Here is a 24,996-nt window from a genome sequence, read left to right on the forward strand (position 1 = left end):
CATGGTAAACAGGGCCATGGCAGAAGTCAAGCAGAATTTAAAGGAGAAGTCAGGTGAAAATTTTTATTAAAGTATTGTATTGCCCCCCAAAAATTATACAAATTTCCAATATACACTTATTACGAGAAATGTTTATCAAGTATTTTTTCGCTGCACTTACTACTGCATCAAGGCTTCACTTCGTGGATAACATGGTGATGTCACGACCTGACTCCCAGAGCTGTGCGGGCTGTGGCTGCTGGAGAGAATGATGGCAGAGGGATGCTCAGTGTCCCTCTAGTGCCCTGTGTCCCTCAGTGTCCCTCTGCCATTATCCTCTCCAGCAGCCACAGCCTGCACAGCTCTGGGAGTCAGGTCGTGACATCACCATGTTATCCAGGAAGTGACATCACCATTTTATCCAGGAAGTGAAGCCTTGATGCAGTAGTAAGTGCAGGGAAATAAGCACTTTGTAAGGATTTCCTGCAATAAGTGTATATTGGGGATTTGTATAACTTTTGGGTGGCAATACAATACTTTAATAAAAATTTTCACCAGACTTCTCCTTTAACCCCTTAACGACATCTGGCGTAAATTTACGCCCTCGCAGCCTGGTACTTAACGCACCAGGGCGTAAATTTACGCCTGATGTTTCCCCGATCGCTGTGTGATTAACCCCCCCCAGCCCTCACCCCCCCCCCCCCCCCCCCCCCGTGCCGACGATCGCTGCTATCGGCTGATCAATACCGATCAGCCGATAGCAGCTGAATACAGCTTTCCGGGTCATCGGTGACCCGGAAAGCAATGGCGATTGGTGCTGTCCGGGACAGCACCAATCGCCATTAGTGTCCCCAACAAAGATGGCACCAGTGCCACCCCCACGATAGCCGTGATAGGCTGGCCAGTACCAGCCGGCCCATCACGGCGATCTAACAGTTAAAAAGTGTCCGGCCGGGTTCTGCACCCCTCAGCTAGGTAGCTGAGGGGTGCAAAACAGGTGTGCGTGGTGCAGGTGTACCATACTCACCTGATCCTGGCCTCCGGAAGGAAGATCTGCAGTCCCGCGCGTCCTCTTCTCCTCGTCGCCGCCACTTCCGGGTTCGTTTGGTCTTCGTCGGGAATCTTCGGCTCTTCGGGCTTTTCCGTCGCCCCCCATCTTCGGCCATCTCCGCCAGCTCCATTCTACTGCCCCCTAGCGGCTGATCAGTGTATAATATACACTGATCATTTGCTTTGGGGTAAAAAGTTTTTTTTTTGTTTTTTTTTCCAAATTTTTTTTTGCTGATCTCCTCCTTTTTGGCGTAGGGGCGTTTTCCCCCCTATATCCTACCGCCACTGTCTGCTGATAAGTGCCGCACATAAGTGCAGCATTTATCAGCAGCTTCTTTTTTGGCGTAGGTATATTTTTTCTTACAGTCAAAAAAAACGTAAAAAAACACTACACTACACCACACTACACAAAATAAAGTTTTACACTACACCAGAACACATTTACATACCCCATATACTAGTCCCCGTATAAAGATGGCCCCCAGGGTGTTTTCGGTGACGGACGCATACGTTATTATTGCCTCTGACACCGAAACAGCCAGTGAGGATGAATGGGGGGATCCTTCTTTCCTCCATTCATCCTCATCATCCAGTGACGTGTCTGGGGGTAGCGTAGCGTACGCTGCCCCCCAGACACGTCTTTTCCGCCAGTACCGTCCCAATAAGAGATCACGGTATGGCGTGAAATTCTACAAACTCTGTGAGAGTACCTCAGGGTGCACTTACAGATTTAGGCTGGGTTCACACTATGTATATTTCAGGCAGTATTTGGTCCTCATGTCAGGTCCTCATAGCAACCAAAACCAGGAGTGGATTGAAAACACAGAAAGGATCTGTTCACACAATGTTGAAATTGAGTGGATGGCCGCCATATAACAGTAAATAACGGCCATTATTTCAATACCACAGCCGTTGTTTTAAAATAACAGCAAATATTTGCCATTAAATGGCGGCCATCCACTCAATTACAACATTATGTGAACAGAGCCTTTCTGTGTTTTCAATCCACTCCTGGTTTTGGTTGCTATACAGCCTCACAAATACAGCCTCAAATATACATAGTGTGAACCCAGCCTTAGGGTACGTGCACACTGCGGAATGGCGAAGGATAACCCTTTGTGCATTCCGCAGCTGGTACCCGCCGGCGGACTGATGCAGGCGCGCGTCTCCGTCCGTGTCATAGACTCCATGTTATGCACAGGCGGATTCCATTGTCCATCCAAAGAATGAACACATTGGTCAGAGAGCGGAATCCGCCCGTGCATAGAATGGGGTCTATGACACGGATGGAGACGTGCGCCTGCATCACTCCGCCGGTGGGTGCCAGCTGCGGAATGCGTGAAGGGTTATCTGTCGCGATTCCGCAGTGTGCACGTACCCTTAGAGTGTATGAAGGAAGGGACACCCGAATCCTGCATACCCCCCCCCCTCCCATCCTCGGAGTTAGTGGGAAGATTGTTTGGGAACTGATCTTCCCACTGCTGGATAAAGGTTACCACCCGTATGGATAACTTTTATACCAACACCCCCTCTTCTGGTCCCTCGCTGCCCGAGCTACTGTAGCTTGCGGCACGATCCGAAAATATCAGAAGTAGTAATAGAGCCCTAATATTTAGCAGCCATGGAGCGGACCCAGCGCTTCTGGATATGAGGGACCCCGTATCGCACCAGGAAAACATTTTCCAGGTGACGTCCCCCACACTGGAAAACAGGAGACCCCAGAAGAAGTGCAGAGTGTGGCGTAACGGGGGATCAGGAAGGACGCCATTTTCCAGTGTGACACCTGTCCTGATCCCCCCGGCCTCTGCATACTGGATCGCTTCAAGGCGCACCACACGTCATTGGGGTTCTACATTATCTAAATTCTGTCCCTTATTCCTATTTCAGGGGTCACGTTGGTCCAGGGATTATTCTGATCGCCAGGGTTTTTTGCCTTCCTCTGGATCAACACAGGTTGAATTTGATGGACACCTGTCATTTTCAACCTTATAAACTAATAATTGGCCTAATACCCCCAAATAAATTAGAATTGTCCCTTTTCCCCAGCTAAATAGGTATGGCCGTCATTCCCATTAGAGGATGCCATGATGCAATTACAAAGCCCAGGACAGTAGAAACCCCCCACAAGTGACCCCATTCTGGAAACTACACCCCATAAGGAATCTAACAAGGGGGGCAGCAGGGATATGGCCCCCTGGTGACGGCCACATTTGGGACGTGAAAATGAAAAAAAATGGTATTTTTTATTTTCCTGGCACATGTTCGACAAATTTGCCCGTCACTAGTGGGGTCCATATGCTCACTGTACCCCTTGTTAGATTCCTTATGGGGTGTAGTTTCCAGAATGGGGTCACTTGTGGGGGGTTTCTACTGTTCTGGCAGCACAGGAGCTTTGTAATTGTGACATGGCCTCCATCCTCCATTCCAGCCTCTAAATGGAGCTCTGTCCTTTTGGTGACTTGCCCTGTGCCCATATGGCACATTATGCCCACATGTGGGGTATTTTCGTACTCAGGGGAAATTACTCTACACGTTTTGTGTTCATTTTCTTTTTTAACCTCTTGTGGAAATGGGAAAAATCAAGGCTAGACCAACATTTAGAGTAAAAAAATGCTTAATTTTTACACTAAATCATTGATCTTGTCTTGATTTTTTCATTTTCACAAGGGGTTAAAAGATAAAAAAAACACAAAATGTGTAGAGCAATTTCCCCTTAGTACGGAAATACCCCACATGTGGACATAAAGCGCCATGCGGGTGCAGGGTAAGCCTCCGAAGGGAAGGAGCACCATTTGGTTTTTGGAGGCTGGATTTGGAATGGAATGGATTTCGAGGGCCTTGTTGCATTTAAAAGGCCCCTGTGTTGCCAAGACCGTTGAAACCCCCCACAAGTGACCCCATTATGGAAACTACACCCCTCAGGGAATGTAACAAGGGGTGTAGTGAGCATATGGACCCCACTGGTGACGGGCACAAATGTGGAACAATGTGGTGTGAAAATGAAATATTACATTTTTTACACTATAATGTTGGTTTAGCCTTAAATTTTTCATTTTCACAAGGGGTTAAAAGAGAAAAAAACACACAAAATGTGTAGAGCAATTTTCCCCGAGTCCGTAAATACCCCACATATGGACATAAAGTGCCATGTGGGTGCAGGGCAAGCCTCCGAAGGGAAGGAGCGCCTTTGGATTTTGGAGGCTGGATTCGGCCAGAATGGATGATGAACGCCATGTCGCATTTACAGAGCCCTCGTGCTGCCAAAACACTGGAAACCCCCCAAAAGTGACCCCATTCTTGAAACGACACCCCTCAAGGAATCTAACAAGGTGTGCATTGAGGATATGGACCCCTTGATGACGGGCACATTTGTGCCGTGAAAGTGAAAAAATGAAAAATTTCCCTTTCACGTAACATTGTTCCACATTTGTGCCCGTCACCAGTGGGGTCCATATGCTCACTGCACCCCTTGTTAGATTCCTTAAGGGGTGTAGTTTCCAGAATGGGGTCACTTGTGGGGGGTTTCAAGTGTCTTGGCAGCACGAGGACTTGGCAGCCAAATCCAGCCTCCAAAATCCAAATGGCGCTCCTTCCCTTCGGAGGCTTGCCCTGCGCCCGCTTGGCACTTTATGTCCACATGTGGGGTATTTCTGTACTCTGAAGAAACTGCGCTACACGCTTTGTGTTTTTTTTTCCTTTTATCCCATTGTGAAAATGAAAAATTGAAGGCTAAAACAACGTTATAGTGTAAAAAATAAATTTTTCTTTTTTCACGCCACATTGTTCTGAAAATCTGTGAAGCACCTGTGGGGTCCAAATGCTCCCCGCACCCCTTGTTACATTCCTTGAGGGGTGTAGTTTTCTAAATGGTGTCCCTTTAGGGGTGTTTTTTAGGTTTTGGCACCCCAGAGCCTCTGCCAACCTGAAGTGGTACAGTCAGAAATGACCAAATATAACAGAGCCTTTGAAATTCACTAGGCGCTCCCTTATATCTGAGGCTTGTGGTTGCGTCAAATAGGGCCACATGGGGTATTTCTATAAACTGCAGAAACGGGGCAATAATTATTGGGGTGAATTTCTCTGGTAATAAGTTTATAAATATGAAAAATATTGGATTACAATAAAATCTCTGCACAGAAAATTAAAATTTTCAAATTTCTTACACACTTAGCTTTTATTTCTGTGACTCCCCGAAAGGGTTAAAACACTTTCTGGATGTGCTTTTGCAGAGTTTGGGGGGTGCAGTTTCTGAAATGGGGTGCTTTGTGGGGCGTTCTATCATACAGGACCCTCAAATACACTTTAAGCTGGGTTCACACTACGTATGTTTCAGTCAGTATTGTGGTCCTCATATTGCAACCAAAACCAGGAATGGATTAAAAACACAGAAAGGCTATGATCACACAATGGTGAAATTGAGTGGATGGCCGCCATTTAATGGCAAATATTTGCTGTTATTTTAGAACAACGCCTGTTATATTGAAATAATGGCCGTTATTTACTGTTATATGCCGGCCATCCACTCAATTTCAACATTGTGTGAACAGATCCTTTCTGTGTTTTTAATCCACTCCTGATTTTGGTTGCAATATGAGGACCACAATACTGACTGAAATATACGTAGTGTGAACCCAGCCTAAACCTGAATAGGTCCCTAAAAATATCTGATTTTGAAATTTTACAGAAAATTTGGAAATTTGCTGCTTATGTTTTAAGCTTTCTATTGTCTAAAAAAAATTAAAGATCGTTTAATAAATGCCGCCAACATAAAGTAGACATGTTGCTAATGCTATTTAATATATAATTTATGTGGTATAACCACTTTCTGTATAAGCAAAAAAGTTTCAAAGTTGGAAAAATGCATTTTTTCACGTTATTTTGTTTTTTTTTCATAAATATTCGTTATAAATATCGACTCCAATTTACCAGAAATGTAAAGTACAATATGTCACTAGAAAACAATCTCAGAATCAGCCAGATAGGCAAAAGCATCCCGAAGTTATTAATGACTAAAGTGACACAGGTAATTTTTATAAAATTTGTCTCTGTCATTAAGGCCATTTCAGGCTCTGCCCTTAAGGGGTTAAGCAGAATTCAAGTACCATTGACTTCTATAGGATTCGGTTTCGGCCCAAATAATTGACATGTCAACTCTTTGGGTGGAAAGAGAATCCGCTCCGGAACTTTACACACAGAAATTCCACTGTGTGAACAGCAGAGCAGAAATCCCATTGAATTCAATAGAAAATAGCTCTGCACCATTTTTTTGGACAGAATTTTAAGCTTGAATTCAGCAAGGGAATTCCTCGCTATTTGCTTAGTGTGAACTGGCCCTAAAGTTGGCCGTAAACCTGCATAAATTGACGGCTGAATAATCGTTTGTTAGTTATGTCTCCCGCCCGCTGCCTGTCCTCCCCATACACAGGAATGTTTGGCATGGCTGAGAACTCCTGTGTTCTCTATCGGGAGGGCTAAGCTGCGGTGAGAGCGCTCTGGCTGCAGCTTCTCTCTCCCAGAACAAAGGGGTCACTTAAGATTTTTCATCACTCTTGCACCCTATCATCTGTTGGCGGACGGTTGGGAGAGCTTTATACACCTAAACAAATTAACCCGCCACTTGTGGCGGGTACGGCTGATCGAGGTCTAAGGTATATGGGGATCTTAAGTGTCTGATGGTAGATGGGGAACCCTGACATGGATTTTCCTTTAGGACATTATTTATCTGCTTCAAACCACACAATTCTCGCCATGGACTGCAGTGTACGTCCTCCAGGTATCTCACTACAGACAATACAGTTACACTATAGAAACACAGCTGATTTTTTTTACAGTTAAATCCTCAACAATAAATTCTGTCCCAAAGTTCACAACACATCTGCAGTGTGTCTGTAATATACATTGACATGACGCAGATATAAAACCCACACCACAGTTTCCATGCGGATTATGCGAATCATCATATATGAAGTCCTTATAAAACTATTGACTGGTGGATCCATGGCTGCATGGATTGGTCTCCTCAGGAGAACCTCAGCTTGCCTGGATGTTTAGCAGAGTGAGCTGTCGGGGAGAGGGTTAAATACTTAAGACATAGTCAGATATGTTGTGTTTCGTAAGTCTATGGTTAATCTTGGTATGAAAGCTCGCTGAATCTTCGCCCTGCAAGCATTGACACACTTACACAGTTCCTCTTTGTCACACTGCATTATGCATTACTGAAAAGACACTCCCCTGTCATAGATTGTCCCATCCCTCAAGATTCTATGTAATGACTCGGGGGGTCCGATGCTCAAGACCTCTAGGTGAAGACACTCGGCAGACCCCAAGGAGTGGCCCCATCGTTCCTCCTTGCAGACTTCCTGCAACATGAATCGCAAGGACAGCAAAAGGTGAGGCTCCTTTTCCTTTCGTGGTGAGACACCTGGAATTTTGGGCTTCAGCTCTTAGTTCCGCAAGAAGATCATACATACCTGGGATCCTTTGGTGGCTCCTGTTTGTAGCTCTATAAGTATATAGTGACTAGTCCACAAGCCCCGACTGTGAGACACCAGTTCCTAATTTTTGTCTGGTTTCTGCTTTCTTTATGGTGCTTAGTATAGTGCTGGGGTTAGTGATCTTAAAAGGGAAGGGCGGGATGCCATAGTTATTGTTAGTACCGAACACTGTGGAGATTTATTTGTGGTTGGAAGGAAAAGTAGGAGAGCTGGGACGAAAAATAAAAAAGATGGTCCAATGGGGATGCTACCGGCCACAGTATAAGCAAAATCTACAAATTGTATATATGTTCCTAAACCTTATATGAGGGGATGCAGGGTACCCATGGGTCTGTGTTACAGAGCACATACATAGCATATGTTGGAATATGCCACAATATTTTCCTCAATTACTGAAGGAATAGTTAAAAAAAAGAAAAAACCTATGGTGGAATATCATTGGCCCTTGGCTGTGCCCACCATATTAAGAAGAACATTATTGGGGGCTTACCATACAGCTATACAGTAGATGTGCATGTTCACTTATAGTAGCATCGTGGACACAGGAGCAGTAATAGGGACTAATGGTTTACTGGAGAAAATATCCTATTAAGTGACTAGAGGAGCTGAGCAGCAAGGGATATGCTCCAAAGACTTCTAACGGACCAGGAGGCTACTATAGTAGAGCCTAAGTGACCTATTCCACTGTTAGGTAATGATGGGGTTATCTGTTGAATATTCTGGGATCTGTTCTAGCTGGTCCTGTTATCAGAATCAGAATCCGCTGAGGGAATCCTCCTATAGATCAGGGATGGGAAACCTGCGGCCCTCCAGCTATTGCAAAAACTACAATTCCCATCATGCCCGGAAAAACAAAGTTGTAGCTGATGTAGATGATAATCACAGACCAGCTTTGCAGGTGCAAACAAGTAACATAAAAATCACAGAGCGGATGTGTGCATGGTCTAACGGATGTGTGCCATTCTATTCCTGGGCATCGGGCCGGGGGTGAAGCACTGGAGACTGGGCCAGCCCACCTTCAGTGAGAGGAAACCCTCGCCCCTCTATGAGGCGGCTCCACTAGAATCAATGGAGCCGCCCCATAGAGGGGAGTGGGTTTCCTCCATGGCGGCGGGCTTGCCCAGTGCCCATGAATTGAATGGCGACGTACACTGGAACCGAGCCGCGGTTTTAAAAAAAGGACCATGGCACCAACTTTCCCACGCCAGTGCCATTCTATGCAGGGCGAAAGCTTAAAGTGAATGTACCTGATGGTACAATGGCTTTAAGCTCCATTAACTTCAATGGAACTAAGTTGAAAACCCTGACCCAAGCTGGAGACAAGAGTGGGGTTGTCTCTGGAAGAAAGTGGCCATGTTTTTGTAGCGCTGGATAACCCCTTTAATCATTGTGACAATTAACTCCTCACTTGTAGGCCACAACAGTGTAAACTGTCAGCATTATCTGTATATGGATACATATCTGTATATTACTCGGAGCAGCATAAATAACTTTAAAAAAAGCTTAGAAAATCTTTGGTTTCCAGTGTCATTGAAGGAGTCCATATGATGCAAGTCTTTAGGCATCTTCTTGCAATAACAGTCTATGGGTGTAGCCGGCTCAGCACCACGAGGCTTACTGCTCTGCACGAGCCCCCACTCCACTGGATTTCAAATCAAGAAATTCACCTGGGCTCAGCGATGCAGTGCTCAAAATTCTTGCTTTATTTAGTGATCCATCTTCCTGCAATCGTCTGATGTGTTTGAGTTCTAGCAATATTGCCCCATTACTGACAGACTGCTCCTTGAAGAGGTTTAGTCACCATGAGCATGTCGGCATATTGATAGGATATACCAAAAATATATGATCTGTAGGGTTGTGATCACTGGGACCACCAGTGATCCTGAGAATGCAGGTACAGTGATCCTGAGAGCCTTAAAGGGGTTATCCAGCACTACAAAAACATGGCCACTTTCCCCCTACTGTTGTCTCCAGTTTGGGTGGGGTTTAGAAACTCGGTTCCATTGAAGTAAATGGAGCTTAATTGCAAACTGCACCTGAACTAGAGACAACGGGAAGGGGAAGCATCCACCTTGCTCATGACCTTAGATATAGAGGTAGCACCTGTATATGATATCTTATTGACATGCCATAAAAGTTATGTCATATGATGATCACACAGGTGCTCAGCTTGTTGCATATGAACATACTGACATCTTTAGAGAAGACCTTTCACCCCAGCGACCGACCGTCCGACTGCATGCACAATATGTAAATGACCACAGATGAGCAGTGATTTCCTATGGACGTTGGACTCATCTCTGGTCATTTACATATCGTGCGCACAGTCTGTTCTTTTCTCCGCAGCGGGACCAGCTTCTGGAGCGAGACTTACAGTAGGGGTAAGTATCTGGGGCTCTACTGGGTGGTGGTTGGGCGGCCTCTGCCCCGGTCACCGGGGTGAAAGGTCTCCTCTAAGCAACTGCACAAAGTGTAACAAGAGGGGGTGCAGAGGCTGCACTTTCCCATACAGTGGGACACCCCAGAAAATAAATAACATACAGTATACTTTTATCTTTATGCATGGAGGCCAATAGCTACCATATGTCACATGATGGCAATGAAGCGGTATATGTCTGGGGTATACTTTGAAGGTATGAATTAAGGAAAACTCCAAACCTACTCCTAACCATAGAATGGCAAAAGCCTGTACATTGAGGAGGGCTCTACGTGGGATTTGCGGACATCTGTATAGTTATAAGGGAGTATGGCGGGATTTAATCCCTGAGATGTTATACAGATGTGGTGGTCATATCACATCTGCATGGCAGCGGCTTTTCATAGGTCAGTTGTTTGGCCTATGGGAGGTCATTGCTGGGATGTCAGAGTAGGTCAGGGCCCCAGTGACAGGAGGATCATTGGTCAGTTTCTTCCCATGATCCTCCTGGCTAAAGTTTATTTAACCTGTGGTTATTTGGTGTTAGGTGCACTCTTATCTCAACCTCTGAAGACCTTACATCTCTTCTGCTGGTCTCACCCTCCCCACCCGCCCTGTTTTCTTCTGTTTATTTATTTGTTTCTTTTCCTCCTTTCTTTTTTCTGTCGCGGTCATTGCTTTGGTAATGGTTTCAGCTTATAGCTTGTTTATTTGATAGTTTACAGTGTTTGGTGAGTTTAAGGTTATTGGTAAATAAAAGTACAAAGTTATTTATTACTTAATTTTATCTTTAATAAATGGTCGCGGCCTCAATACTTCTCCACTAAAGCATGGTGTCTGTTTCTTTTATTTATTGTTTGTGCAGTATGTCCGTAAAATCCCATAAACACACTATGGACATAGCCTTGCTTACATAGTTTCTAAAACGAAGCCACTTTTAATAAATGTAGACCTGTGTATAGAGATAGAGGTCAATTCATAGTTACATAGTTAATACGGTTGAAAAAAGACACATGTCCATCAAGTTCAAACAATTCTTTGTAAAAATAATTTTAAAAAATGCAAAAATAAGGGTATGTGTTTATAATTTTTTACAGAAAATCTCGCCTGGAGATTACAAATCAAACTGTCAGCAGTAATGGGATGACTGTTAGTGTTAAGAGTCGGCATTGTCCGAGTCGGAGGAGGAGACGGATGACTTGTCCAAGTCCTGCCGAGATTAACAAGGCTCTTGGGTCCGTCACATTGGAGCAACTGGGAAAAAGCTGCAGCCTGGAAGAACTGCTGGAGAAATGTATACAGTCGTTTGGTGAGTAGCCGAAAACTCCCCTCACTATTTTGGCACTATCTGGTGGTACTGTGTGGCTGGTAAACGGGGCCCAATTTGCTTGTTGTCCAGAGCCCCATTATTTTATATAACTTGACCTGAATCTATCCTCTCATGAAGTTGGGCTATGGAGATTTACACAAATGACCCGTCTAATGTTTTCCCTAACGAAAGCAGCTTTGGTTTGGTTCAATTTACAATTTAATCTCCATGGTGGACGTCAAACTGGATCTGCCAAGAAATACCTCACATGGTCACCCATAGTTAGCATATCATGCACAATGGTTATTGCTGTCATTAATATTACTTGTATCATTACTTGGTTTGACAAGATGTGGATGGAAAGCTCTGGAGGAATGAAGACACCGTTCATATGATCCTTGTCATGCACAGCTGGGTGGTGCCATCTGCAGAATTTGCACAGAAGCTTCTTCAACTATATCCTTACCTGTCTTGTGTTAAGCCCCTATTATACGGGGCGATGCCTGAGAGCAAGCAAGCACTGACCTGTTAGGTCAGCGCTCGCTTGCTCCTCGTTCCCAGCTCTCTGCCGGTTCTATTACACATGCTAAGAGTGATTGGTAAGCGCTGGGGTGCGCGGGGAGCATGCGGGGGGCTCTACGGATGATCTGGGGAGCCCATAGAAGATAGTGGCGGTCTGCTGCCGCCACTCCTATTACACAGAGCAACGACAGCGGATTGTTGTTATCCTACTCGTTTGTCTTTTAACATGTTGGAAACAGACAACAATCAGCCAAAATGTTCATGTTGGCTGATCGTTGTCTTCTATTACACCAAGCGATTATCGGCCGTAATGCCCGCTAATCAGCCAAATGCGGCCGATAATCGGTTTGTGTCATAGGGCCTTTAGTATTTAAGATGCATAGACCTTTACTGTTAGGGTCCTATTAGATCAGTGATTTTCAACCTTTTTTGAGCCGCGGCACACTTTTTATACTTAAAAAATCCCGGGGCACACCACACCCAAAATGGCACAAAATGACACTAAAACAGTACATATTATACATATACTTAATAATATAGTTTCTAAATGTATTTATACTCACTCAGTGTGAAACCTAGGCCTGTTTTCTTCTCCCCCCTGTGCTTCTCTCATGTGCTTCTCTCCTCCATACTTCTCCCCCCTACTTCTCTCCTGTGCTTCTCTCCCCCGTGCTTCTCTCCACCATACTTCTCCCCCTGCTTCCCTCCTGTGCTTCTCTCCACCATACTTCTCCCCCCTACTTCTCTCCTGTGCTTCTCTCCACCATACTTCTCCCCCCTGCTTCTCTCCTGTGCGTCTCTCCCACTATGCTTCTCTCCACCATACTTCTCTCCCCCCTGCTTCTCTCCACCATACTTCTCCCCCCTACTTCTCTCCTGTGCTTCTCTTCACCATACTTCTCCCCCCTACTTCTCTCCTGTGCTTATCTCCACCATACTTCTCCCCCCTACTTCTCTCCACCATACTTCTCCCCCCTACTTCTCTCCTGTGCTTCTCTCCACCATACTTCTCCCCCATGCTTCTCTCCCCCATGCTTCTCTCCTGTGCTTCTCTCCACCATACTTCTCTCCCCCATGCTTCTCTCCTGTGCTTCTCTCCACCATACTTCTCTCCCCCCTGCTTCTCTCCACCAAACTTCTCTCCACCAAACTTCTCTCCCCCCTTCTTCTCTCCGCTGTTTCTCTCCCCCATCCCCAGGTTTCTCTCCCCCCTGCTTCTCTCCGCTGTTTCTCTCCCCCATCCCCAGGTTTCTCTCCCCCCTGCTTCTCTCCCTGTCTCTCCCCCATCCCCAGGTTTCTCTCCCCCATCCCCAGGTTTCTCTCCCCCATCCCCAGGTTTTTCTCCCCCATTGTTTTCTCCTGTTTCTCTACCCCATCCCCAGGTTTCTCTCCCCCATCCCCAGGTTTCTCTCCCCCATTGTTTTCTCCTGTTTCTCTCCCCCATCTCCAGGTTTCTCTCCCCCACTTCCTCCTCACCTCCTCCGAGATGGTTGCTGTCTGCCTCACCTACTGGCCGCCCATAGGGCCCGGACGTGCTCCTCCAATCATCGGAGACCGGGAGCGTGGTGCGCTGCGGCGGGCCGTAGCGCACACATTGATTGGATGCGTGCATCATGGCCCACCGCAGCGCACCACGCTCCCAGTCTCCGCTGATTGGATAGGAGGAGCATGTCCGGGCGCTACAGGCGGCCAGTAGGTGAGGCGGACAGCAGCCAGCAGTATAATCCGCCACTGATCGCTGTGCATTGCCGGGGAACAATACACAGGGGCACCATAGTTTGGGGAACTTTCCCCGCGGCACACTGGTTGAAAATCACTGTGTTAGATGAAGCAATTTTTAACGATTAGTAATTAACGATAAACGATCGCAAACGAGATTGTTCATAGATAACCTGAAATTGTTCTACATATTACACAGAACGAAAGTCGTTAGTTACAATCGTTATAACAATTTTTACTACGATTGTTTACTCCATCTGATGAATGTGGAATTTTAGCGAAAGATTAATGATAATTTTAGGGTCAGATCTAAATGAACAATCACCGACACATGAACGATTTTTCCATCGTTGCCTGCTCACAGAACGGTTATCATTTAAAGCGACTCTGTACCCACAATCTGACCCCCCCAAAACCGCTTGTACCATCAGATAGCTGCTTTTAATCCAAGATCTTTTCTGGGGTCCGTTCAGCAGGTGATGCAGTTATTGTCCTAAAATACAACTTTTAAACTTGCAGCCCTGTGTTAAATTGGCATGGCCTAGAGTACCCATCCCCTAAGATTGTGACACCCCTCCATCCCTCCTCCCCGCCTTCTTCATCATTAGGAATACCCCTAGAACAATTTCTCCTAATCACCACTTATCTGAACATTGCACTTGTTTTGGATGGTTAAGGCACCTGTTCAGTGTTCAGACAGGTGATGAATAGGAAAAATCCTGCCTGGGGTATTCCTAATGATGAGGAGGGACGGAGAAGCGTCGCAATCCTAGGGCACACACACTCTAGGCCTCACCAATTTGACACAGGGCTGCAAGTTTAAAAGTTGTTTTTTAGGACAATAACTACATCACCTGCCGAACGGACCCAAGGACAGAACTTGGATTAAAAGTACAGACGGTACAAGTGGTTTGGGGGGTCAGATTGTGGGTACAGAGTCACTTTAAATTCGCATGATATAACGATTTTTCACACAATAATCGTCCCATGTAATAGGGCCCTTACTCCCAGCATTTCAGTCTATATACTTAGGTCCTTAACTACCAACTACTTACAGGGAAGCTACTCAAAACCAAAGAAGAATGCAGATCTGCCATGTCCTCAGGTAAATGGTTATTTGTCTTCTCTATCCTACTTGCTCCTGCAGCTTCTTTTTTCTTAAACTATTCCATCAAAAACAAGGCGATCCCAGACTGTCCCTGCATCAGGGAACAATTGTTTAATTCAGCTACGGCGCCCCCCCACAGGCGAAATGAAAAGTGAATTGCCGCTCATTGCAGCTACGGCTAATCTCTGTTCTCCCCTATCTCCAGGTTCTGGGCCAATCAATATCCCGAGGTGTTTCGGCTCAACAATGAACTGGAAGAGCTGATGGGTGACTTTTGGGAAGTGGTAAAGGATAAAAGAAAGCTGAGCGTTCACCGACAAAGTATCGACAGCTCATGCTTGTAAGAAATTATTATAAACTTCATGAAAAGCAATGGTGTTCCTTGAAGTTCCTAGGACCTATTACAGTAGAGTCCCCCCACCTATCATGTGTCATTTATAATAGTGGTGACTTCTCATGTGGCAGAGAAGAGGCCATTAGGACTCCTCAGGCTTCAGGTACTGGGTACAACTTCTACCTTTGCACCTTCTGAAGTTATGATGAGAAGTAGCTTTGGGTTTCATTATCACCTGAACTTATGTCAGCAACTTTTATGCTTGTTACGTGAAAAATTTGGATTGCACCCGATATCAGTTCAGAGCCCCACATGTTCAAACTTTTGACAAGTCTGGACAACATGTTAAAAGTTTGTACAAATAATAGTAACTCATTAAAGTGGTAGCTCACTAAAAAAAATCAACTGGTCCCAGAAAGTGCCAGAGATTGTAATTTACTTGTAATCTCCAGTATTCCAGTACTTATCAGCTGGTGTATGTCCTGCAGGAAGTGGTATTCTTTCCAGTATAGAGAGCAGGAGAGAGTTTCTATGAAGATTTGCTACTACTCTGTACAGTTCCTGACATGAACAGGGGTGGCAGATAAGAGCACTGGGTCAGATTGGAGAGAACCCAGCAATGAAGGAGGAGACAGCACGTCCAAAAATGAAGATGAATAGAGTTTAACGACACACCAGTGTGCGACGTTTCGACTGAATAATGCTCAAGCAGCCGAAACGTCGCACACTGGTGTGTCATTAAACACTATTCGTCTTCATTTTTGGACGTGCTGTCTCCTCCCTCATTGCTGAATTTTCCACCGCCCTGGGCCAGGGTGAAGAGACGGGCACCCACTTCACCTACATTGGGTTTGTGCTGCTGTAAACATTTTTTTCTAAGACTGGAGAGAAAACACCACTTCCTGCAGGACACACAGCAGCTGTACTGGATTTTTTTTTTTTTTTTAGAAATAAATTACAAATCTCTGGCACTTTCTGGTACTGGTTGATTTGAAAGATTTTTTTTTTTGTAAACTACCCCTTTAAAGCTTATATTCCAAGTGCAGATTGTAAGGCACAGATCAAGATATAGCGGCATAAAGTTATTTCCATGCACCACACACAGAAATCTATACCAGCTATGGGCTGATGTAGCTTTTTTTTATAATCTGTGTGGTTTGGCCTCACTTTACTTTTTTTAACCCTTCGATTCTTTGGAGATCTGTGTTAGTAGATCATAGCTCTGACCATAGGTCTTGTAAGAAATGATTCAATACAGACTGTTAGACTCAAAGCTGTCATGGTGTTAAGGGTAGAGATTCACTTATAATGTTGCATCACCTATAACAGCTGCTAAAAGTACAATCCCTTCTATACTATGATGCTGGTCTTTCATATTGCAGTTACTTTTGTGTTGTGAATCATTGTATAACTTTGTAACACTTCAGCTCTGTCGCACAGTTTCCTCATCATCCTGCCTGTTGGTTCTTATTACAGAATTCTACCAGATATACAGTAATTGAATTGAGGTCCCCGCGCTTTGACCCCTTAATAGACTGACTGGTTTAGAGATCCACTAGTTGTTTTTGCAACTAAAGCTCATTATTAATGATGCTCTTCATCTGTGGTCCTTGCTATATGCTACAAGGATGTTACTGCAGCGGGCGGTGCATCAGAGAACGGCAGCAACCCAGGGGGGCTACAACAGGGGCGGATTAACTTTACCATAGGCCCCGGGCTGTTCACCAAGCCTGGGCCCCCCCACCCCACTGTAACTATGGCAGCATTAGCCTGGCGTTCATAGTTCAGGACAGATAATGTCATGAGGTCCTGATTTGTTAATTGTCATTGGTGATTGATTTGTTAATTGTCATTAAAAAAAACAGTGATTTTTTGCAAATCATGGCGGAAGTGTATCCAGGAGACAGTACACCACTGAAAGTATAAGTCTTTTTGGGTGGTCATGGGCCCCCCAGGAGCTCAGGGTCCCGGGCTGCCGCCCGAAACGCCCCTATTGTAATCTGCTACTGGGCTACAAGTTGGAAGGACCACATGGGCATATATATTGAGAATATAGCAGATAAGTTGATTATACATAAGAATGCACTGATAGTTGAGAGAGGTTTAGCGTTAGTTGTGATAGACTTTAGTTGTGCTGGAAGGTTGAGTTAGGATACTGAAGGGTATGGAAGCGGGGCCTATTCAGACACAATGGCTCGGCTGGGGCTGTTAGAGACAAGTCCTTAATCCACGGGAAAGCACAATCGCCTACACTAATGTGTGAGTTGTGGAACGTCACACGATCAGGGATTGTAGGCCCACGTAGTGGAAGAGCTAGTTGTCCGGGAGACCCTTTAGGGTCATGCTAGCAAGTGGCATTAGTGCCCACCTCTAGTTAGAAATTGAATAGGCCAGTGGACAATTGAGGTTGTGACAAGATATGTGAAAAGGAGAAAAGCCCAAAATAATCATACCTGAAGGAGTTTAGGATGGAGTGAGAATCCATTCTAAATTTTGCCACTTTTCCCCAAATTTTTTTCTTACTCCCCACTACTCCCCTCAGTACCATTTCTGTCTAAGCTTGTCTTGTTGTGCAGTCAATAACATTTAGGGTTGTGAGGCTAAAGAGACCACCAGTTACTTAGAGATTCTTCCAAGCTGCAGTACTTGGACACACACACACACACACGGTTCCATGTCTACTTCATTCGGGGCTATGGTTCAGTGGAGTCACAAAGTCTCAGATCACATTTTGTTTAATGATCAGAAACACTCTTCTCCTCTTTTGTCTGTGACAGTTGCGACCAAGAAATCACAAAGCCGTTTCCGGAATCTCCTAGCTTCAATAAGAAAAGGAAAGTTTCTCTCCTCTTTGATCACCTGGAGCCATCAGAACTTGCGGATCATCTCAGCTACCTGGAATTTAAAAGTTTCTGCAGGATTTCGGTAAACATTATTATAGGTTCCTCCTATTGGTTTTGTTTAAGGGGAAATGTAAAAAGCTTCTTGAACTTCCTCTCTGTAATACTTTTCACAGTGTCATCTGTTGAAGAGGTCTAAAACCAATTTAGTTGCAAAAATCCTGATGGCTCAGACAAGGTCACTTAAAGGGAAACCTTCACAGTGAAACTGCAGTCTGAAGTGGGTAGCATGTAGCAGAGCACAAGGAGCTGAGCAGAGAAATGTTCTGCTTATTATAGGTTAGGAGTCCAGTAGGCAGTCCGAATAGGTGATTGACAACCTTCCCTATATGAGAGTACTTGCAGAAATAAATTTTATTAGGACCACCCACTGGACTCTTAACATAGAATCTGCTTAGCTCCTCCTGCTGTATAATGTAATGCCTGCAGATTGGACGCCATCAATTTGACAGATTCACTTTAAGACATGAGAGGCTAAAAAGTAAAATTTAGCATTAATTTTGATTGGCATCTTCTGATTAATTATCAACTGAGAAGGTAATTTTGGCTTCATATATGCTACAATATTGGGTTAATTTGCTAAAACCGGCATGTAGAATGGTTGAATAGTATTAGGGTACCCACCCACAGTAGATGGATGACACCAGGCACCACCAACTTCAGCAGAACTGGCCAACTATCTAATTTGCATGGGGAATTTCTGACGCTCCCCCAAAATCAGATGTTAGGAGCAAGAAGTTTTGGACATGTTGTATTTTAAGATTTGTTAAATTCCAACATGGCAGCAAAAGTCTGGACAAATCTTATTTCTCTCTTTCTATTGAAAACACATATGCCAAGTCAAGTATGCATGTACAATGGTCAGGAGGAATGGCTGGGCATATACAAAGCATTCAGAAAGTCTTTTCACTTATGTTGTGGACTTGATTATCTTTGAGATGTTTCTGCACCTTAAGTCCCCAGTGGTAAATTCAGTCAATTGGATGTGACTTAGAGACAGCAACATCCGGCTATGCCATCAGAGCAAATACCAAGCAATGAGGAGGAAAGAAGTGCCTGTATAGCTCAGAGACAGGACTGTGTGGAGAGAGAGAGAGAGATTGAAAGAAGGGTACATAAAAAGTTTCAGCCGCACTGAAAAGTTCCTGAGAGAACAGTGGCCTCCATAATTCTTAAGTGGAATACGTTGGAAACAACCAGGACTTTTTCCTAGAGTTGGGCTGTCCCACCAAACTAAATATTTAGGGGGAGAAGGACCTTGGTAAGAGAGGTGACTAAGAACCCAAAGATGTGTGCAGATTAGAGTGACTTCCAGAAGGTCAATCATCTCTGCAGTCTCCACCTATCTAGGTTTTATGGCAGAAAGAAGCCTCTCCTAAAAGATACATGAAAGTTTCTTTGAATACAGAATTATTGGGGAACAGGGGTTACTTTAACCACAAGGCCCCATTATAAAATGTGAAAATAGTAGAAGGATCTGAAGACTTTCCAAATGCTATTTATTATGTTTTCTCCTACAGCATTTAGACTACCAGAACTACACTTTACAAAGTTCTCTAAGGGAAATTCCTCGATTGGAAAGATCAGTCAACTTGTGCAACAGTATTTCTCAATGGGTTCAACTGATGATCCTCAACCGTCCAACCCCACAGCAGAGGGCAGAAGTGTTTACCAAGTTCATTCAGGTGACACAGGTGAGAACAGAGTGTATGTGCTTCAGACTTTAGTGACATTTAGTTGTTGGACATGAGACCGGACTACCTACAAAAATGAGGCACAACATGGTCAAATGCTTCACAACAGTTTAATATTAATGCGATAACCCTCATGCCTTGATTTCCCTTCTTATGAGCAGTTTTAAAGGGGTATTCCACCCAAGAGCTAAAAAACGAAATGCTCCCATGAGTATTTTGAGCCGTCTCCTATCTTTCTAACTGCCGCTGTTCCTGAGTTAAGTTTTTTTAAAAGCTGGTCTATATCCAAGATGGCGATGGCTGGGAAACTACATCTCCCAGCATGCATTGCACCATAGAGCCAACTGCCAAGTATTTGCCTCATCTTGTAGTATCTGCCCTGGTCCTTGGAAAGACTGTGTCAACAGGCTAGAAATTAATTTATTGCAATTTATTGCAAATGTCATTTCAAAATAATTTTGATATATCCTACTGATCAGTAGAATGAACAGGGAGAAGTGCTCCACAGAGTGTTTCTCTCCCCATCTCTTTCCTAATTGCAGAAGACTGACCTCATAGTCCTACAGTAGAGTCCATCTCCTGCGGCAAGACTGGGAAAGAAGTGATTAGCTGACGGCTTCTCCCAGCCCGTTTTAGCGATTATTGGATGCCTCAGATCCCGCCTCAATAATTCAAAAGTTTACTTTAAATGGAGCAGTTTCTGATGGGGGCGTAAAGAAAGGACACAGCTCATCTGTTTTTGCATTTTTTACATTTAATTTATTTATTTAATTGTTGGTCTCTGTTTTGCAGAAACTTCGCAAACTACAGAACTTCAACACCCTCATGGCAGTGATAGGAGGTTTATGTCACAGTGCCATCTCCAGACTGAAAGAAACCCATAGTTACCTATCCCACGATGTATTAAAAGTAAGTTTGGAATTTATTTCATTAACTATTAGGACCAAGACAGGATTACTAGCTTGCTTGACAGTTACCTTGAACCAAGTGTTAAAAAAAAAAAAAAAAATTGATACTACGGCACTAGTATGGGGGAACAAGAATTTTAATTTTGGTATTGGGTTGTCCTTCTTCCTTGTAACACCAGTGGTTTACTCCATTATCATCTATGTCATCTGGTCCGTGCCTCCTCCTGCCGTTCCTGCACACAAACTGTCTCAGGTTTTTGCCAGAACAAGTGCCAGAACGTGTCCTAAAAAATTCTCCTCAGCTAAACTTCTCTAAGCACCACCTATATCAGGCAGGGTTACCCTCACTAAGCTGCCTGAGCAACATGGTTACTTTATTGTTCTAGAAAAAGTGCTTACTTTAGGTTCCTTCTCTTACCATGTTAAAAGTGTCACTATCGTGAATTATTATTTTTTTTTTTTGCATAAATCAATAGTCCAGGCGATTTTAAGAAACTTTGTAATTGGCTTTATTAGCCAAAATATGCATTTTTATCATGAAAAAGCAGTTTGAAGCTCTCCCCCCTGTCTTCATTGTTCTCCTATGGAGAGAGCTAAATAAAAGACCAAAACAGGACAACAAAGAGTTAATCTACAAATACCTCACCCTCTATCTCCTCTGACAGTCACCACTGACCTCTCGGAGCTCTGATTACAGCTGTCACCCACCTCCTTGCCTGTAATCCTCTGTTATCTGCTTTCTGCTGTCAACTAACTCCCTCCTTCCTTCTCCCCCCTCCCCCCTCCCTAGAACAGACTGGGTACGTCTGATGGAACAAGTCACAATTTCCTGATTTTTTTTTGCAGTGGATGGAAAAGAGGAGGGAGGGGGGGACCCTTGAAAAAGGCTTTTTAAATGCAGATAATGGCATATTTGGCTAATAAACCCAATTACAAAGTTTCTTAAAATCGCCTGGACTATTGATTTCTGCCACAATAAGTTTCTGTCTCCTAGTACCAAGTTTTCCTCTCCTGTGTAGGACCATGACCTAGGCGAATACAAAATCTGTGTTCGCTGTCCTGACCATACAATGCCAAACTAAGGCCTAGGCCAATACACAGACTTGTCTCTTCCTATCGCCTTAGTGCCTGTATTGGTGTCTCTTGGCTCGCTGAGCCAGTTGCTACCTGTGCCAGGATGACTTCTAGAGGTAGTAACCTGGTAGCCCCTGCAGCGATAACAAGATCCTATCTTGAGAGCTTTAACAGGTGAAACCCAGGGGACTACCTATACAACACCTGCGGGAGTAGGCCAAAGCTACACCGGTTAAAACACAGAGGGTCTCAACCTGTTGTCTATTACAAACATTATAAAACTGAACTACACATTCTGTTTTTATCTAAATTCAACAGGTAAAATTGCCTTATCAATACTAATCAATAATAATCAACTAATAGATCATTTCCTATCAGCAAGATATTCTATATAAGACTAATTACAAAGTAAGATGCAAAAACAAAGTGCAGTTTCACACAACCACCAGTTGTATCCTAAAGGAAAGGAGTGGGAAAGAATTATTGACCAATCTTTGCATCCCTATATAACCCTCATATACAGTAGTTATCCATATGGTTATCCATCCATGGTATCCATTGTTACCAATTTACTTAGACTGAAAAAGACATGCTCAACCTTTTCGTCCTCATTATCCAATGCAATTTATTTATAACCATTAATGGGATATACATAAGCATGTACCATGTCCTGAATGGCGTCATGGTGTCTTCCATTACATCTCTTTGGGTAGGATAATCTATAGGCAGACTACTCCAACAGTAAAGAACCCTACTCTCTGATGTCTAAATTGCTTTTCCTCCGCACCTATACAATAAGCCCCCTTGTCATTTGTACAGTTCTTCAAATGAATAATTCATGTGCCAGTTTTTTTTTATATATAATATTTTATGTATTAGTATGATCACCTCTAAGGCAGCAGGTTGCCCACTTTTAACCCTTTTTAACTTTTCTATATGTTATTTTTTTCAATTTGAAGCCCAATACTAAATCCCATATTCAAAATGTGATCTCAGAAGAGATGTATAAGGGGTAATATTCCATATGGATCACTGTTTTAATGCATCCTAAAGTATAAAGAATACCCAGGTCCTTCTAGTTAGTTATTCCAAGAATTATTTTATGTCTTATATATGCAGTAGTGCTATTACTAGGGGTGCACTTCCCATGGATAGGGAAGATGGAGCTGACCAGAACTCTGCAATGGGTAGCACCTTTTATAGATATTCCTTTCTGTATACCTTACTCGGTCCAGACACTAAGACTGGAGACTGTTTAAGGTTCATAAATAAAGAAAGGCTAAAAGTGGTAAAATAAGAAGCGACGGGACTGATCTGTGACAAGATGTGAGTTGCATTCTTAGTGAAATAGATTAGACATTCTGAGAGTCGGAGAGCTGACACCGTCACTCTTATCTCATTCTAAGAAACTTACCACAACGTCTTACCACAAGAGCAGAAAAGGGCGATTTCTTCATCGTTTATTTGTTGGTTTAACCCTTCATGTAGGAAACATTAATTCAAGGTATTTAAGCTGGTCAATATTATAATCTATTTTGAGAGATTTAGGATCCATGTCGGTGTTTAGCTTTTCAGGAATAAAGTCGTATAAATGGGTTGTTTTTTCCCTTCGGTATGCAGGCCGGCTTCTGGTGGTTTGTGGGGGCGTAAAAACTCATCTAAAATAACATTGTATTATGCCTGTGCGCTTAATCTTTATGTACTCTCTATGCCAATAGAGATTATAACCTAATGTAACAAGGATTGGTAGTTACAGAGGTATAACCATCTGGGACACATCCAGGGTTCCCAATCTGGCCTCTTTGTGGCTGTTGGAGGTGAGAACAAAGCAAAGAACAGCAGGACTTACTAACTCCATAGCATGCACAGCTACAATGTTTTAGGATTCTTGAGCACCCCTGGCAATTGCAAACAGGCCAGAGGAGGCCCCGGAGCCCTGAATCTGAACATAGGTGTAGGTGCCAGAGGTGTCCTGTGGATATACTATAAGTGTCTCAGGTGGATATATCCCTTTAAAAGGAATCTGTCACTAGGTTTATGCCACCTTAAATGAAGGCAGCATAAACAAATGACAGAAATGATGAACAGATCGGTGTATTACTTACATCATTCTGTTCAGCCGTTCTCCCAATATGCAGGAGAACAGGATTCTTGCCACACCCCTCCCCCGCCCTCCAGCTGCTGATTGACAGTTAACTGCCTATACACAGCATGGATAGATAACTGCCAATCACCAGCTGGGGGCGGAGTTTTCTGCTTCTCATGAATATTCAGTACTACTGAGCTCATGCTGTTTATAATGGAGAGGACTACTTATTGTCCATGTTATTCAGGAGGATAAGGGATACATCATTCTGTTTAGCTTTTTTTGTCACTAGTTTATGCTACCCTGAGATAGGTTAGCCTAAATCTGCTGACAGTCTCTTTAAGGACAGGACAGGTTGGAGATACCTGTGACCAGGTCAGGTTGTACAAGTGAGATAAACTATTGTTATTTGACTGCTAGAGGGTAAAAGGATATCGATAATACAAAAACAACCAAGTAAACAGGGACCCTGGTGGTTATGCTGCAAGATCATTTGGTGGGAAACTCCCCTTAAGTTAACTCTTGTGAAACTTTAATCTGTTTACAGATTGAGTGCATGTGTGGTCTCACCGCCTACTCTCTCTTATATTTCATTACAGGTTGAAATGACTTGTTTCTATTGTCTGACTGACATTTTTGTACGTTGTTAGGAAGGGAGCCATCTTGCCTTAGCTGCTTTCAACTGCATTTAGAAATAGGCTTTAGAGCAAACCAATGGATATAGTCACAGCAGACTGGAGCTGACCCTATATACTTTTATGGGAGAGTTTTCTTGGCATGCTCTGTGTATCTGAATAAATCATTGACCTTAGACTGAACTTGCTGGCTTTGGCGGGTTTAGACAAATGTCTGAGTGTATAGTAGCATCTTAAGGCCTAATTCACACGTACGTGTCAGTTTTTATTGTCAGGAAATCCTGACGGTAATGTGTGTTTTTGTTGAGGAAACCATCAGAAATGCCTTTAGGATTTCTGGATGGAAAAAAAATGTAGTGTAGCATCCAGAATTCCGGATGCTCCTATAGTTTTCTATGGGGGCATCCATGATGGAATTTCGGATTAAAAATAGGACAGGTTCTATAACTTTTTGACCTATTTTCTGGAACAGAAATATCCTGAAAGGTGTCTATGCCCAATACAACCCTATGGGTCTCATGCACACGAGTGAAAGGGCTCTGCCCCTCGAAACATTGCATGGCAGGGAAAGGAACGCCTGTGTAAAGTTTACTCAGTCTACATAATTAAATTTAAAGGGGGTTGTTTAGAAAGAGAAGTCTAATTTTAATTCCACATAGACAGCGCTATTCTTGTCAATGGATATTGCGGTTCAGATCTAGTCAAGTGAGTGGGTCTGAACTTCAGTAGAAGACACCACCAATGGACACTTGGCTGGCTCTTTTATTT

At 43.7% G+C, this 24,996-nt stretch overlaps 1 protein-coding gene across 1 annotated transcript in view; it reads left to right on the top strand.

Annotated features, from left to right (window-relative positions):
• Positions 1–24,996, top strand: part of RASGRP4 (RAS guanyl releasing protein 4) — a 37,378-nt gene that overhangs the window by 1,079 nt on the left and 11,303 nt on the right. The window contains exons 2-9 of the mRNA XM_069943329.1: positions 7,270–7,418; positions 11,037–11,248; positions 11,599–11,704; positions 14,541–14,594; positions 14,803–14,937; positions 17,709–17,856; positions 19,352–19,525; positions 20,318–20,434. Coding sequence (XP_069799430.1) covers positions 7,396–7,418; positions 11,037–11,248; positions 11,599–11,704; positions 14,541–14,594; positions 14,803–14,937; positions 17,709–17,856; positions 19,352–19,525; positions 20,318–20,434 — 969 coding nt within the window. The 5' untranslated portion in view covers positions 7,270–7,395. The remainder of the gene's footprint in view (positions 1–7,269; positions 7,419–11,036; positions 11,249–11,598; positions 11,705–14,540; positions 14,595–14,802; positions 14,938–17,708; positions 17,857–19,351; positions 19,526–20,317; positions 20,435–24,996) is intronic.

Source organism: Dendropsophus ebraccatus, chromosome 10, assembly GCF_027789765.1.
Source record: "Dendropsophus ebraccatus isolate aDenEbr1 chromosome 10, aDenEbr1.pat, whole genome shotgun sequence".
Taxonomy (NCBI): Eukaryota; Metazoa; Chordata; class Amphibia; order Anura; family Hylidae; genus Dendropsophus; species Dendropsophus ebraccatus.